General features: G+C 40.0%; 1 protein-coding gene and 1 long non-coding RNA gene across 2 annotated transcripts in view; both read left to right on the top strand.

The window, feature by feature from the left end:
- Nucleotides 1-776, top strand: part of LOC119152574 — a 62,267-nt gene extending 61,491 nt beyond the window's left edge. Inside the window, exon 12 of the long non-coding RNA XR_005105810.1 lies at nt 124-776. This is a non-coding gene — a long non-coding RNA (uncharacterized LOC119152574). The remainder of the gene's footprint in view (nt 1-123) is intronic.
- Nucleotides 777-2,634: 1,858 nt separating this feature from the next.
- The window catches only part of LOC119152353, a 66,787-nt gene continuing 53,465 nt past the window's right edge, over nt 2,635-15,956 (top strand). Inside the window, exons 1-5 of the mRNA XM_037397520.1 lie at nt 2,635-2,716; nt 3,820-3,874; nt 5,788-5,945; nt 7,354-7,421; nt 9,931-10,030. Of these exons, the coding sequence (XP_037253417.1) occupies nt 2,635-2,716; nt 3,820-3,874; nt 5,788-5,945; nt 7,354-7,421; nt 9,931-10,030 (463 nt within the window). The remainder of the gene's footprint in view (nt 2,717-3,819; nt 3,875-5,787; nt 5,946-7,353; nt 7,422-9,930; nt 10,031-15,956) is intronic.

Here is a 15,956-nt window from a genome sequence, read left to right as displayed (position 1 = left end):
GAAATTAAGAGAGTGTTTGAGATATACGCAGCTGAAATGGAAGAGGTCTGTGGTGCTTTGCTCTATGCAAAGACGTGACTCCATTGAGCTGCTGCTGAGTGCTGGGCAACCTGATGTTAACAGGCTTTTGCTGAAGATCGAGTCTGCACATCATGGGACAGGAACGTAAGGACTCTGCCAGGTTTTAATGCATCGTACCAGCTATTTTGACTTGGTAAGCAAAGTAACTCATCATGTTATGGTACATTCTGTTTTGTTAGCTTGATGTACCGTTTTCTGCCTTTGAGTACACACACACACACTTTGAAAGCTATGTAAAAATCTTGTGAAAATAGGCTTTCTCATGAGGTCTCCTTTCCTTCCTGGATTTTCTCATGTCATAAATCCAAGAATAGCCTTTTGTCTTGATATTTTGGTATTTCTTTTTTTTCTGGCACAGAACAAAAGGCGAGGACAAATTAAAAATAATAATAATAAAAAATAGACCTTAACTTCACATCTTGTAAAAGATTTGGCTCGAGGTTTTGCTTCAGATTTGAGAAAAGCTTCAGGTTTCTTATTATTTTACCCAGTCATCCTTACCATGAACTTATTTTGCCTTAGGGTGATGGCTTGTAGAATTTACTTAAGCATTACTTCTTATCAAAACTTTGTCCAACAACTTGGTCATCACTGGAGTCCCTAAGCACAGAGAGTACAGGAAACTTACAGGCTCAGTTAATAGGCAAATTACTGCTAATTAGGCAAACAAGCTACCAGTAAAGTAGGTCTGGCAAGTGAGTTGATGTTAGGTAAAATAAATGTGATAATTAATATACTGGAAATTTGGATGGGTCATCAGGATAGAAAATACATTGGTTTAGCTATGCTTGATCAATAGCTGCTGTCTTTGTGCATTTTGGTTGAAGCTCTACCAATTCACCCACCTCTGGCACCAGGCAAACACAGCACTTATGTGAAAAATACACTGCCCAGGCTGGACAGATGTGCTAGACAGGACCTGTCCTACCAGGTTCAACACGTTGCTACAGAGGTAGGTCTGTCCCAGCATAGGGCACCCCTCCACAGGTATGGAGACCAGTACTTTAGATGAATTTACATTAAAAGAGCTAAGTGTTGATTTTCAGTGCTTCCACTACTTTTTTTTTTTGTCCCGTTCTACCCTGCCAGGTATTACTGAAGATCAGATTTTGCAGTTACAGAGTAACCGCATCCTAATCCTGAGGTTTCCTGCTAATCAGAAACAATTTTTCTGTTATCATTTGTACTACTTTAATTCATTTTGTCTTAACTCCTTACATACATTTAACAGAAGATAGATGCCTAGAAATTTTCACCTCTGTTTGTATGGGGAGCTTTTGCATTGACCAGACATTAGCAGGAACTTTAATTATAACGTTACAGAAATATTCTTTGAGCATATTAAACGCATGTCTATTTGAGGTTCAGGAAACAGAAATGAAAACCAGTAGCTCTGCTATAAAGACTTCTGCATCATCTGTTGAGTCCATTTTCCTTATGAAAAAAAGAACAGTAAAAAAGATAGAAAATAAGTAGCAGAAAAACACACTGAAATAACACACCCACTAAAATAATGAAGCTATAAACACAAGGAAAATTTGTGGTAAGGCTACAAAAATACTTTACCTCAGTTCCCTTGGGGCTAGTCTTTACAAGACACATGGCCCTTTCCACTTTACGAGAAGAATCCAAGACGTTAAGCTGTATTTCCAAGGCTGGGCAATACTTTAAGAAAATATTGTAAGACAGCTATGTCTGGTCTAACCCAGGTCCCTGAGCCTATGTTCAAAAGAGCTTTATAAGCAAATGCTGGAGCATATGCTTGACTTGAAGTATATCTATTGTCCAACTACTGATGTACACTGTCCCAGTAGCTGATGTATTATAGAGCTGATCCCTTAATGAGAGACCATCCCAGAGCAGTCAATTGAAAACTCAAGTGTTGGGCACCTCAGCTGTGTGACTGTCTTTTGAGACCAAACAAAACCAAAATGCATAAAGAAATAATTTGTTTATCTTTTCTCAGGCACGGTGTCAGTGTTTTGTGCTTTGCAAATATGTTGCTACTCTGACTGAGATCTCCATCTTTCCCTCAACTATCTCTTAGCTTCTCAATAATTTTTTCCAAGGAATAAAAGAAGCCCACCTCTTGCTCCCACATTCTGGTGAGGTGATGCAGTAATATTCATAGAATTATGGCTGATTCTGGTTTGTATCTGCTGAAGCTGTAGTGATAAAGGCTTAATGGCCGGACAAAGATAGCTCTGTCTTAATAATATTTATGCTGTTGTTGTCTTCTAGGTCTTAGAAATCCTTTCCAGTGTCAGACAAAATTAGTATTTCTTGCGACTGAAGTCAATGAAACTATTTGTGTGAGCAAATACTGTCGATTATGAACTGCAATTGTATATTTTAGTGATTATGGCCATATTTTGACCATAAGTACTCCGACATCTCAGCAAGTGCCAGATTTTCAGCAGGGTTGGAAACTCAGTGCCTTTGATTCTAAATCTTGTGGCCAGGTTTTTTTACTGAGACGAACACCCAAAATGCACTCAGTGCACTAAGCTCCGTGCCGAAAAGGGAAGGCAGGCCGTGGGGAAATCCGGCTCCATGCACTTGGCAGCCTCACAGCTGATGGAACGACCGGCTGACGGTGTTATTCCTCCACAGACTTCCACCAGCAGTGCAAGGGGTAGAGATGGTCTGCAGTACACCCAAGCCACACGCAGTTTTGTCTTTCAGGACAGCAAAGTAATGACTGCGTATGTGGGTGGCATAAAAAGAAATTCAGAATGTTTTTAAGGCAGTCCCCCTGTGCCACATTAGACAGGACTGTAGTGTTAGCTGATAAAGTGAATCTCATCATCCCTTTGAACAAAAAGCTTCTGTGGCAGGCTCGTTGCAGATGCATAATGCTAGATTTTTGTTTGAAACCACAAAGAGGGGGCTGGACACAGCTGTAGAGGTGATATAGCACTGATTTCACAAGGCCTCAGTCTCCCCCTCGGTGTGACAGGGACTATGTTGTACCAACAGTGTCATGGTCCTCCTCATCCTCTCTCCCATGTCCTCCTTCCCCCTCAAAACGTTTTGCCTTTTTACGACCAAATGGCAGGGATGAACCTTTTTAACTAATTTTGACTATGGCAGTCGTTCTCCTTAGAGATTCAAATTGGAAGTTGTTTTGCCTTTTTAATCACCTTCTAATGACAGTGAGCAAAGCCATTACTAAGTTGAATTGAAATGATTTTCCTTCATTATGTTATGGTTGCATAAGAGAGGAGAAAAGCTTTCAAATTGTGTCTGTGGACTCTTACATTAGTGACAATATTGAATACACAGTATTATGAAAAAACATTTATAACCTCTTAAATTTACTCTTACTATATCTGGCATTTGCTGCCTATATGCTGGTGTCCATATGTGCGTGCTATAGATCAGCGTGCCTGTGTTGTATAGAAGGAGGAAAAGGGCTGACCAACTAAATCCATCAGAAATGAATATGATTCCATACCAGTCTGCTTCAGTGCATTTCTTGGTGTCCAGAAACACTCTCCTTTCCCTCAGGGCCTCGAAGCCTGCTGTATGTTTTCCAGAGCTCCATTCCTACCCTGAAAGAGGAGTGGAAGTGCCTAGAAATTTGCCTTTTCAAGGCTGGTTTGGGAAATATTTTCGGTTTTGCCTTCAATTGTCTAGAAATTTTCTCTTCATCCTGTTTTTTGGTTATTTCTTTTGTTGGGTTCCCCCCCACCTTTTTTTTTTTTTTTTTTTTCCTTCCTTCCATAGGTTAAGTAGGATGGGAGGAGGTCTGTCTCAGAGACAGGCAAGTGTCCTTTCCACCCAGCAGCAGGTATGTCCTTTCCACCCAGCAGCAGGTAAGATGATCCGTTGCTTGACAATGCAGAGGGTTATCCAGTATCACGCAGGTCAAGGGGCCACACATCCAACTTGTAAAGTTTCTCATCTCTTCTTTCACACTGGAGGGGGAGGGAGCTGGAGTCCATTGCCACTTCCACACTGTAGGACTTTTACCAGAGATTTAAAAGATGTAGCTTCTGTACCTCTACAACAAAGCCCAATGAAACTGCTAAATCCTATCTCAGAGATGTCTCCTAAAAAAAAAAAAAAAAATCACGTTTGCGTCCGTGTTTTGATCTGTTGTTCAATGGTCTGCAGCTTTCTTAATAGGCATCTGAAGATAATTTAAAATCTTGATAATTTTCAGTAGGTGCTGGAAGCAAGTGTCAGTTGTCAATATCTGTTTCTTGGTTATGTGCAAATACTTCATTTCTGCTCATACAAAATTCCTAACAGTTTTTTAGGTGAGTCAGCATGCTAATGCCTTAAATTATCATTAAAAAAAAAAAAAGGAATTATTTATTTTTCCACAATAATTAACATTTATGAATAAGCACATAATTTTCTAAATATCTCGTGTGTTTTCTTATTCCAAATGTGCTGGTAGTCAGTGTGATGGAATTTAAACTGGTTCTGCCAGAACATTTACATGTTCTCGGTCATGTGAGTTGTAGAGAGCATGTGAGCTGGAATTTGAAGTAAGGATAGCTTAATACATCACAGGATACACCTTTACAGAGGTATTAATTCACTGCAGGTTTACTCCACATGGAATCTTTGTATTTTTATGACATGTACTGTTGGTTGTAATGCCATACTGGGTATCATGTATAACATCAAAGAGCTAAGTAAGTATAAAGGTATGCTGTATTTCTTTAGTTCACGTCAGCAAAATCCTTTTCAACCTTGGATACCTCCTACTGAAAACCTTTAGCTCTTACTGCATTTTTGTTTGCAGCATTCCTGTCCAAAAATAATATTTGTAACAGGAAAATAGAATGACGAGGCTTTCTTTTTTTTTTTTACTGTAGTTTTAACTTATTTAACTCTTAGGTGTCCTTGGAAAGTGGAAAAAAAGTCTACCAAATAAAGCTAAGTTCTGAAGGTATCATCAGCTTGCTTTAAACCCTGTCATGAAATTGTTTTTCTTTAAATCAGACTGCTTCCCAAAGGCACCATGAAATTTTCCCCCACTGACATAACGTCCCACAGCAGATTTGCTGAAGTCTTCAGAGATTACTCCTGTGCCAGGACTTCAGGCTCTGCTAAGCACATCGACAAAGGTTTTTGTGGACAGGTCCAAGCAAGACAGATAAAAGACAGGTGTGACATGGAAGCCCTGTAGATGTTTTCACATCTGAAAAGTACATGAACCCGGGGTAATGGGCCCTCCTGAGGAGGAGGGCTTGGTCTCTTGAGCTTAGTGGCATCCTATGTAGCTGCGCAACTTCTAAGCAGTTTGAAATACGAGTAGCCTGAGTGTCTGTCTCCTTTAGAAAAGTTGCTTAAATAAAGGATTTTGCATGTGGAAGCTCTGTTGAGCTGAGGTGTTCGTTTATGGGACAGGTGGGGCTGGGCCTGGGTCAGACCGGTGTATTCTTTGTTCCCTTTGGAGATGACCCTGTAATTCCCTTACCAGAGGAATGATCGGGCTGCCCTCCCCAGAAGAAGACAAAGGGAATGATTGTCCAACCTTTGCATGTACTGATGGGTAGTTATCATTAGATGGAAAAACATGTTAGGAACTGGAAGGGTTTGACAAAATAGTTTAAAATAGTGGTTGCATATGAAAGCAGCTGCTGCAGATATTAGCTTTTGCAGTAATTTAATTATAATAATCTTTACATTCTCTATAGTCTTGCTTTTAGCAAGGCAAATTACTTTTATAAATTTATTTTTGTACAGTGCATCTGAGAAGTGCCTGTCTCTGAGGTGGACAGATGCTAATCAGTACACAAAGTACTGCATCACGTGTTTCAGCTCGGGACTCAGAAATGTCATAGGACCCACAGTATCCTTGAACAGACAGGACCTCAGCTTCAGATGTGTCACTCAAAAGACAGGTTGTATATGACACATAGGTTGCTTTATACCACTGTATAATTTGGTGCGCTTATGCAAAGAAGTGTATGTGGGATCGATGGCATATGGTATATTAAGAAAGAATAACACCAGATTTTTTAAAAAATGCATTCACCCATTAAATGGTGTAAATTAAAGTAAGCTGTCAAAATGACAGCACAATAATGCCATCTTTGCAATATCACATACTGCAGCATAGTTAAATCATATCACTTTTGTGGAAGAATTACAGATGAGATCCAAGAAAAAATTGCTTTCGAAATGCAATTCTTTGTTAGTTAAGAATCATCACTGCTAGCCAGGATCCCCTATAAACACATAAAGCACAGAGTAACCATAATAAATCATGATAATTTATATCACAGCTAATTCTGGGGAAGTAGCATCAGGGGTTATACTTCAGATACACTTCATATTACTCAAACTGTAATTATTTTCATTAAAATATAAAATTGCTTACAGACGATTTACTTGAAACACACAGCATTGCGCATTTAACCATGTACACAACAGGGCCACAAGAGTTCAAAACAAATAAAGTCAAGTGTTAAATAACAGCACTCATACTTTTTAATTGCATATCTTTGTAGACACAATCAATGTACTTTTAATATTCCTTTTTTAGTGAAATGTTGGACTAGCTTTTTCAATCATCATCATGTTGATTAAAAGTCAATGTCAAAATAAACTTGAGAAAATACTGTTAGGTGCTTGTAAATACAGCCTCTCTAATGGTTTCTCTGTGTCAAGAGGGCAAATTTTATTTCAGGAGAAAAAAAGGAAATGCTTCAAGTTTGTGAGAAGGCGAGCAGTGGAAGGCTGAAGAGTTTGAATGATTTCAAGTGTAATAATTTATAATGCCACTTGCTCTCTAGTGCCTTTCTTTGACAATCTCAGTGAGTTCTACAAATGGTAATTAATTACGGTCTCTAACACCTCTGCAAGGTATGTATGGTGCAGTATGAGGTGCGGAGCAGAGCAACCCTAGGAACCCCTGAAATATACAGGGGCTGCAGGAGAGCTTCCCTCTGCCACCATTAGTCTTGAACAGCCTGTGATAATATGTAGAATCAGTGCCTAATATTTACATATTAGGTTTGATTTATTGCTGGTTATCTGATTTCACTTTTTATATGATCATCAGAGCAGCAGAGATGCTAATCTGAGAGCAGTGCTTTACTGATTTGCACCTACTCTACCCCACAGACGTGCTGTGCAGCTGACAGTGGGGTTTTGCCTGCCTTTATATATACTTTTTTTAAAAAAACAGGTCAATGAAATCCACTTACCAGAGCTGGAGTTGCACTATTTGTCTCTTCTTTTGCCTTTTAAACCTTTATTCCTTGAAACAAATCCATGGAAACTCTCTCTCTGCATCCTTTCTAATAGGGGGGAATTTGGATGGAAGTGTGGTAAGGCAGAACACAGAGCTCTGTGGCTGTCCTGGAAAAGGAAAGGTAAGTTTAATCAGCATACCTGTTGCTCACTTGGTGAAAGTACTCTTTCCTGAAGCTTCTACAAGTTGCACTAACTTAAATGCTTGTGCAAGCCTAATCAAGATCCAGAGTCTTAATACAGTGATGGAGCCTATTTTGGGGCTCTTGATCTAAACAGAACCAAGGCAACTTAAATACATCTCTTTTTATCAAATCTAGGGTCAGATCCTGAGAAAAAAAATGTCACCCAAAAATGCTTTCCTGCAGGGTCATCCCCCGTGCAGTGCGAAGGATGGGTTTGGCCACAGGAATGAGTCGAAATCGGGGAGTTAATGAGGTCTTTGCCTGTTTGCTGCTGAAGTTCCATGACAACAGCGGGTGATGCAGAGATTTCCAGAGAAAGAAAGGAAGAGTTGAGCTTTCGGTTGTGCTAACAGCCCCTGTAGTCAGTGTCAATACATAGAACTTGACTCTAGCCCATATTTTCAATAGTTTCACTAGAAAATAGTTCTGAAAATCTCCCGTGGCACACCTCTCTATGGCAGGTCTTTGCCCATCACTGCAGATACCGTCAAGACCCTGGAAATCTGCTGTGGCACAGCTGGATTTTTTGTGTGTCTATAACAACATTCTCTCTTCAGAAGGGTTGAAAGGCCCAGGCAGGTTGGCTGAAAACTCCTGGTGAAGGCATTTTTCCAGATGCCTCTTCCAGCAGTTGGTTTACATGGCTATCCCAGGTGAGCCTTGAGTTCCTTCTGACCCCTAGGCTGTGCTTCCTACATTTTGTGGTGCTTTTGGTGTCTTTGGCAAATTTGGCCTCTAATTTACATTTATTCTAAGACAACTCCATCCTAAATCAGGCAGGAACGAATCTGCAAAGCGCTGCAATACCACAGTCATTTTTGCCTTATTTCTGCTTAAGTGGAACAGTCCAAGTTAATTCTGTGATGCCAGTCACGGAGGAACCAGTTGTCTCAGTCTTTATTGTATGTCCTCACAAACTGGTGAGCGCTAGTAGTGTTGCACTTAGGGAACTAAGACACAGAGATTAGGGCTAAGTCTCAGGGCTTAGTTTTCCCAGCACTAAACTTTTTGACGTCTAACTGATGTCAGCAGACAAAGCTGTTTTCCCATGCCTGTTTCACAACGTTTTGGGGAGTGGAGAATGACATTCAGCAGTCTTCCTAGGAAGTGCAGAGAAAAAATGATCTTTAGGCAAGAAAGGTGATGCAAATTCTCTGGCTTTATGAATAAGGCATTTTTATGGAAGTGAAAAAGACGTGTACAGATTTAGCAGTGAAAGAAGGGGTTTGAACTCTAGCATTAAGGCAGGACACTTGGTTGCTGTCACTGTTTCCTGACTGTATGATAGTGAGCTTGAGCTGAAACCCCCTCCTGTGCCACATCCCAGGAGGGAGAGTCGAGCTGAGCACTGTGGTGCTGGTGGTGCTTGTGCCCAGCAACTGTGGTTCTGCCCCAATGAAAAGGACCTTTGTGGAGACTGCAAACATCCCTACATAGGGATGACAGCTTTCCTAGGGGAACTTGCAAGTCTTAGCAAGGTCTAAATCCAAAATATAAGACTAAATATCCTCACAATCTTTAATGAATCTCCCAAGCATAAAGACTCCTGGCAGAACAAAGCAGACCCACACCTCCTATACTGCCTATGAACTTGACTGGCAAGCAGATGCTAAATATAAAATAAATATCCTTCCTACTTTTTCTGTTCCTACCATTTTCCCCCTTGGATTATATTCCTCATTTTATGCAGCTAGCAGTGGCATTGCTAAAGACATCCTAATCCTTTAGTGTGTGCTGGTATATTCCATACATGAACTTTGGATCCTGTGACGGACTGGGACCATCCCTTTTTAGGCATTAAAGGACATTTTGTCCTGTCACTTAAATGTAAACAAACTGTGCATTACTTTATCCCGTCCACCATTTGTTATTTTTAGAACCTGCACAATGAGATACTAAAATAGAAAAAAAATAGGTAAAGGATTGGAAAGAAGCTGAATTATTTGAGATTGTATGAGATACTAGCAATCTCCACAGGAATGTAACTTTTTTAGTTCAAGTTGACATTTAAATTGCATTTTGTGCTGGAGAGAGAAGTCAGTGGGAGAAGAGGAATATCAAATGAAATAGTGGCACATGTGGTGAGTCACATTTGCTATTATTTTGTAAGTATTATAAAAATATATCAGTTTTTATTGGAATTGACAGAAAATTATTAAAAATTTGAGATAAAGTTTTCCTTTGGTAAACTGTACCTTACAGATGGCGCATCAGAGAAAATTCTCTTCTTGTTAAGAAATCAAAACAGTTCAGGGAACACAGCGGCATCAATATAATAATAGTTGACAGGTACAGTGGCTGTGAACAAACACCCATATCATGGTATCTGAGATACCATATTTTCCACACTAAAATTAAACTATGAGGTATCTTTGACAATGCTATGTTAATTATAAGCCAGCATTTGCTTCAGTTTGGCTTAATATTGCTTTAATTCCCTTACTAGCAGGTCTTTTCTGGAGTTTGCCAGGGATGTCTGGTTAGAAACCTTCTTTCCAGAGATGCCTCCAAACCTGCCCCGAGCAGAGCTCCAGAAACTGCTGAGGGTAAGCTGGACACAGACAGGAGAGGCAAGTGAAATGCAACCCTGTTGTAACTCTGCTGCTTGACCCATGTGTTTGTGGGGACAGCTGTGTTCTTGATTTTTCCCTGCATTTAAACTCAAATTATGTCCTGTGTTTAATGTGACAATAGCCAGGAAGGATAAAGCATTTTTAAAACTAACTGTGTGGATTTGGGACAAAAGGATTTTTATGGTGATAATTTGCTACTTCAGTATGAAACCAGAGTGATAGTAAAATTGACAAACTTCTGACATAAAATACTGGCAAAAAAGTAATTGGTCTATAGTTACATTTGTCAAAACTCCTTGATTTAATTGGCGTTTAAAGTAATAGCTGCAATTTACATTACAATATATTGCATTTTCATACACAATAGAGAATTAGACAAAATATCATGAATCAATGAGTGTCACTTCAAGTACGGTAATTAATTGTATAATAAATTCATATTTGTGGTATTAGACAATTTCGAGGTTAATGCATGGGGTTTTTTCCCCATAAGGCTTAAATCATACATGTCTGTTCTCCTGCTGACTCCCAGCCTTCCCAACTTCTGCAGGTGTTTTTGTGGGGAACCACTTCTTTAGCTTTATTTTGACCCAAAAAACTTAGAACAATACAGAAACTACATGATTTATTGAAGGAAGGATTCTGTTTCTACGTGGGTTCAGGCATTAAGGCTTATGACTTGGCTGTCACTGTTAGGCTTCCCAGGGTGTTCAGAGCAATGCTAGAACTGCTTTGGCTTTCTAAGAAAAACAGTAATTCCAAAAATAAAAGAAGCGGTTTTCTACCCCCTTTTCTCTGTCTCTTGCCATGCCATTACTGGGGGAAAACCTCCATTTGTTCTGCACAGCAGAGATAATTGCATTCTGATAGTCTTAATGAATCAGTTTATAGAGAAATGTTAGCGCTCTGACAGTTGAGAACAGGCTGAAGCACACGTGTAGCGAAGAGACTGAAAGCTGTGCTGCATATATATGAGTGCACAAGCAGCATCCAGACTAATTCTTCTTAAACTCCTTAAATTGTAGCCTGTGATGCGCAGGAAACCTTGCAGTTGCTCTCTACTTGCAAATGTGAGGGGGAAGGAAAATTAGCATAGATAAAAGTAAACCTAAAAGATATGTATCTGTGCTGGTATGCAGCATTACAGGGTCAGTGAAATCATTCAGAGCACTGGGCTTAGATTCAGCACATTCAGAAGGTAAAATGTTGAAGTCGGGGAGAAACAGAGAAGTGAGAAACTGTGCAGTAGGAAGAAAACAGAAATACTGAATAAAAACCAAAGCTTTTTGAGATTACTACTTCCAGTGAGGAGGAGGATCATGAGAGCATGGGGAAAAAAAGGCCTGCAGATCCCTATTTTTGGTGATGCTAATCGCCACTGTGTTATCTCCTGGAGCTGCCTCCTTCCCCACGCTCCCACAAGCCTTCACTTGCATTTTTATGCTACACGTAGGGTCTCGGAGCACCCAAAGGTGTCGGAACGCTGCCTCCCACAGCAGTGGCTTTCTGGTCCGGGCAGGACAAATGGCTGGGGTACCATCAACTCTTCCCAGCCAGTCCCTCTTGAATATCATGTATCAGCCTTCAAAAACAAAATATCATGGACATAGAAACCACCAAACATGCCGTAAGTTCCCTGAATGGCTCAAATATAGTTGCTGTCTTTACTAAGTGATATTTTTTTTTAGTGAAAGATTCTCCATTACTGTGAAATGGCACCAGAGAAATCAGAAGGCTGGATTTTTCTCACCAATTTCACAAATATAAGTCAGGGGTTATTGATCAGGTGGGAAGAAGGTGCCAGATCCAAAGTATATTCAAGGCAATGAGATGCCTTCCATTGACTTAAGTGAATTTTGGACCAAACATTTGTGAGTACAGGCTGAAATGCAGCACAATGTAGAGGAGAAATGTCAAGTTTGATTGCTGCTGGAAACATAAGAAAGCAGTGCTGCTGATCCAGCGGCTGAGGCAGGAGCTGAGAAGATTAGCATGGAGATGACAAGCTACTCTGGCTCAGTAAGCCCATCTGAGGTTTCTTCTTGTGCCTTTCCCCAGACCCCCAAATCTCCTCTGTTATGCTGCCTCTACAGAAGCTGCATATTTATGAAAGAAAAAGAGCATTATCATAGTCTTCTGCAGCAAGTAGAGATCTAGTGAAACTGAAAAAGTAAGGAGGGGAGGGGGGACGCAGCAAGAAAAAGCAACCCAAACCACCTTTCTCACAGCTACCTAGTGTGTGGATGCTCCAGAGCAGGGCTCAAGCAGATCAGAAATGGATCAAATCCAGAAAGGTTTGCTAAAGCTCAGATAAAATGGGATAAGGATCTGACTCACCACTTCCTCTGGTTTTTGAAAAAAAATTGAGCTCTATGGCCAGGGCTTTGCAAATCCAATCCAACCCCTTTTCCCACCCGCGTGTCGGCTCTGCCATGAAGCGAGCTGTTCTCATGACTCACAGGGATGGTTGACCACCATTCTCAACTGTGTTCCTTCTTACACATTTGGTACAAAGAAGAAGAAAAAAATTATCCATATTCCAGTTTTATGAAGACACAAGCACATACACAGTAATGCTTGATCTGAAGCCAGCTAATGGAGAGGATATGTTGAAACCACCAGGCATATTGTTATGAGGAGAACAATAGATATTGGCAACATTGTTTGATCCATGTGCCAAGGGTAAAATTAAAGCCGTATGTTCACCCTGTCAGACACAGATTGTGGATGGATGTTTACGTAAACAAAGGGTCTGTTAAACTGTGTTATCATTTTCTTCCTTCGGCTCTCAAACTTCTAGGCCAGGTACACCAATAAACTGTTTTCTAGAAGAGCCAGGAACAACCACATCAACAGGAATAGTTACACGAAACCTTGGTTGATTACCATGTGGATATATTATAATGTCTTTTCTTCCCTTAACCTCTTAGAATAGCAGCAATTGGAGCCAACCCCTTTATTCTTGCAAGGAAAAAATCCTCTATAAAGTGCCTACAGATTTTTCAAGAGAGCCTGGGGACCAAATAAGAAATAAGCTGTAGGAAAAGTTTTCTTATTTTCTACCTGTGTTACCCAGCATCCCTACCTCTTCACTGTTGCTTGTGGCATTGTTAAAGCAATTGGTGGAAAATGAATCTGGAAAATTTCCCAGAGTGTACAGCTGCCCTTTTAACTTACACCTCACCAACCCACCCTAAGTCAAGTAACCAACATGTGGTGTGCTTTCCTCTGGGAGCTGCAGAAGCACAAATACAGCTGTGCATATCTGGCACACTGGGTTTTTGATTTCATATTTGCTTGCTGGCCAGATAGCAGCTAGGTTTCAGGGAAGAATCACCCATTACTGTCTTAAAGAAAAAGAATAAGAGAGGAAAAAACCAAAAATCATTCAATGAGTTATTGTACTTGTCTCCTTGCCATTATCCAAACCTTCTAATGGAAAAATGTTACAAGTTGCTTGTGCCTTACCACACGGTGTACACAGAGCCCTTTTGGGGAATCATGGTTATTGCTGGAATTAATGGAGTTTTATAAAAATTGTTGGTAGTTCTGGGTGCATTGCAAAATTTTCACTTTTTTTTGGTTTGATGGACAGGTTGCCTGTCCATAGAATTACCAAAAATTCTCAATCTAAGGAGCAACAGAGAAACCCTGATGTATTTGCTTTTATTTATTTTTTTTTTTTTCCAGTGGCTGCTATACTTTAATAACATTCAGGTGTGGCCATGCTGGTTCAGAACATCAGTCTGGGACTACACAGACCTCTAGCTATATCAACACAAAAATTCCTGACTGATGTAAACCAGAATTAGATATTTATTAATTACTACACCTTTAATCTCATTGTGAGAAATACCGAAGTCAAAGAGGCATTATTAAAAAGCTTGTAGCAACAAATATTCTCAGTGATATCAGCAGATGCTCTGCTTTAGAAAATGCATACAGTAATTTTCAAAGTTACCTCTGTCTTGCTCTTTGGCACTGATGTTTTTGGCAGAGATTGCCCACAAAAGAGACTGCTAGATCGTGGAGGTCCTACCAACAAGAGTGCTTTGAAAACAGACGATCACAGGTAGTGAAAAGATAGATCATCCTCATTTTATTCCAATAGTTAGTGGGAGGACTGATCACTAAACTGGTCTGATTCAGCTCTTCTCAATCACTTGCAGAGATGAGAAAGTTGTTGGGAAGATATCACTGGAGGCTCTGGGATTTTCTTCTGAAGTCATTCTGAATTAGCTGCTAATGGGGAGCTTTCTTTGATAGCTCTTTTATAATTAAATGCAGCTGGATGGAAATCAACCACAAAGGGAACTCAAGTTTGTTTATCATTACTTCTGACTTTGTTAGCAGATGTTTTCTGAGTACCATGGTAGCTTGTTTAATTTGTCTCCATGTAATGTGAAGCAGGTAAACTTTGATTAATAAACTGACAAGTACATTTCTTAATTTATTTTAGAGGTTTCCATCTATGTCTGTTATAACACATGTGCCAAATCCCAAAAGAAAGAAAATAACTGTTTGTGTTTGATTTTTACTGTTATTTTGAAGTCGAAGGCCAGACGAAAACGTGCTTGTTGGTAACATAGCCTTCACCTTGTAAAGGATACAAGCACTGGCAAACTTTTGCCATGTGTGAAAACTGCACACATTGCATTCCCGCCAGGCTGTTCTGTGTTAATTTATGAACAAACAGTCACCTTAGTTTACAGGTTATTTGTTTTTATATTAATTAATTTGGAAATAGCCTTTACTTTTGGGCTTAGTGTATGCTCACCCTGGCTAACTGTGGTGGATGATTGTATGTCCACAGTAACGCGTATGTCACCGGGATGAAATTTTATACTTGATATTGCCAGTAAACAGTTACCTTACAAGACTGTGTAAGTATGCAAATATAAATGATTGAACTTGAATGCTTAGATGTCGTATTCTGCAGTGAAACATCTACATCTATGTGTGAAAATCCTGGCCATAGCCCTTATGCTGTGCAGATTGAGAATCCAGTGTGTTAGCTCAATTAACTAAAAATCCTGTAGTGTTCCAAACAAAATTTTAAATTAAAGAGATGGTCCACTTCCTGCAAAGTGTTTCAGATTAACAACTTGGGGTAGTTACTAAAATTGCACAGGAAATACATGCACAGCAGTTGGTTCCCATACATAAGATGAACAATTTCTTTCTTATCTTCGTTTCTGTATTGCGTGTTTTCCTTCCTTCTCTCTCTCATTTATCCATTTCTAATCTGAGAAAAAAATATTTTTGCTTCTGTCTAGTCTGATCTCCTATATTGCAGAGCTAACCCCACCTCAATTTGTAGCGTTTATTCACTCCTTTTTTTTATCTGCCCTTTCCAACTGCATGGAGTTGGACATCTGCTGCACACAGTGATGTGAAGTGAGGAGGGTCAGGCATTCGTAGCGGTCCCAGCATTAAGCCAAGGCTGCCCTCCTTGCCCTGCCTGTGTTGAGGCCACCTCCCCGGGCTCTGCACACCCGATTTGGGCACTAGCTGTCACAGACTGGGTTTAATGAGGTATGGAGGGTTTAGCAATGCATGACTGGGGGGAAAACCAGCACTGGCTTCACAGGTACATGGGTGTCAGGGTGTCAGGCAGAGCTGGGACCACCTCGTGTTCAGGTGAAGCAAAACTGCAGTGCCTCAGCCCAACTGTTGGTCTGTACTGTGATCCCTGATGGATATTTCTAGTCTCCAGAAGAAAACAGCATCTTTTCTGGGTACTTGGTGTCTCTCTCATTCTTGGTACTTGACCTACAGGGTTCACAGTTCTTCATACTTTTTTATAAACAGCCCATGTTTTGTTCCTTATTCTGTAGCTTATCAAGTTGATTTTTAATAATTACTTGGTACCTTTTTTTTTTTTAGTTTAAATGAACTT

This window comes from Falco rusticolus, chromosome 8 (assembly GCF_015220075.1).
Source record: "Falco rusticolus isolate bFalRus1 chromosome 8, bFalRus1.pri, whole genome shotgun sequence".
NCBI lineage: Eukaryota > Metazoa > Chordata > Aves > Falconiformes > Falconidae > Falco > Falco rusticolus.
The sequence above is the reverse complement of the archived record's forward strand: the minus strand, read 5'-3'. Positions and strand labels throughout refer to the sequence as shown.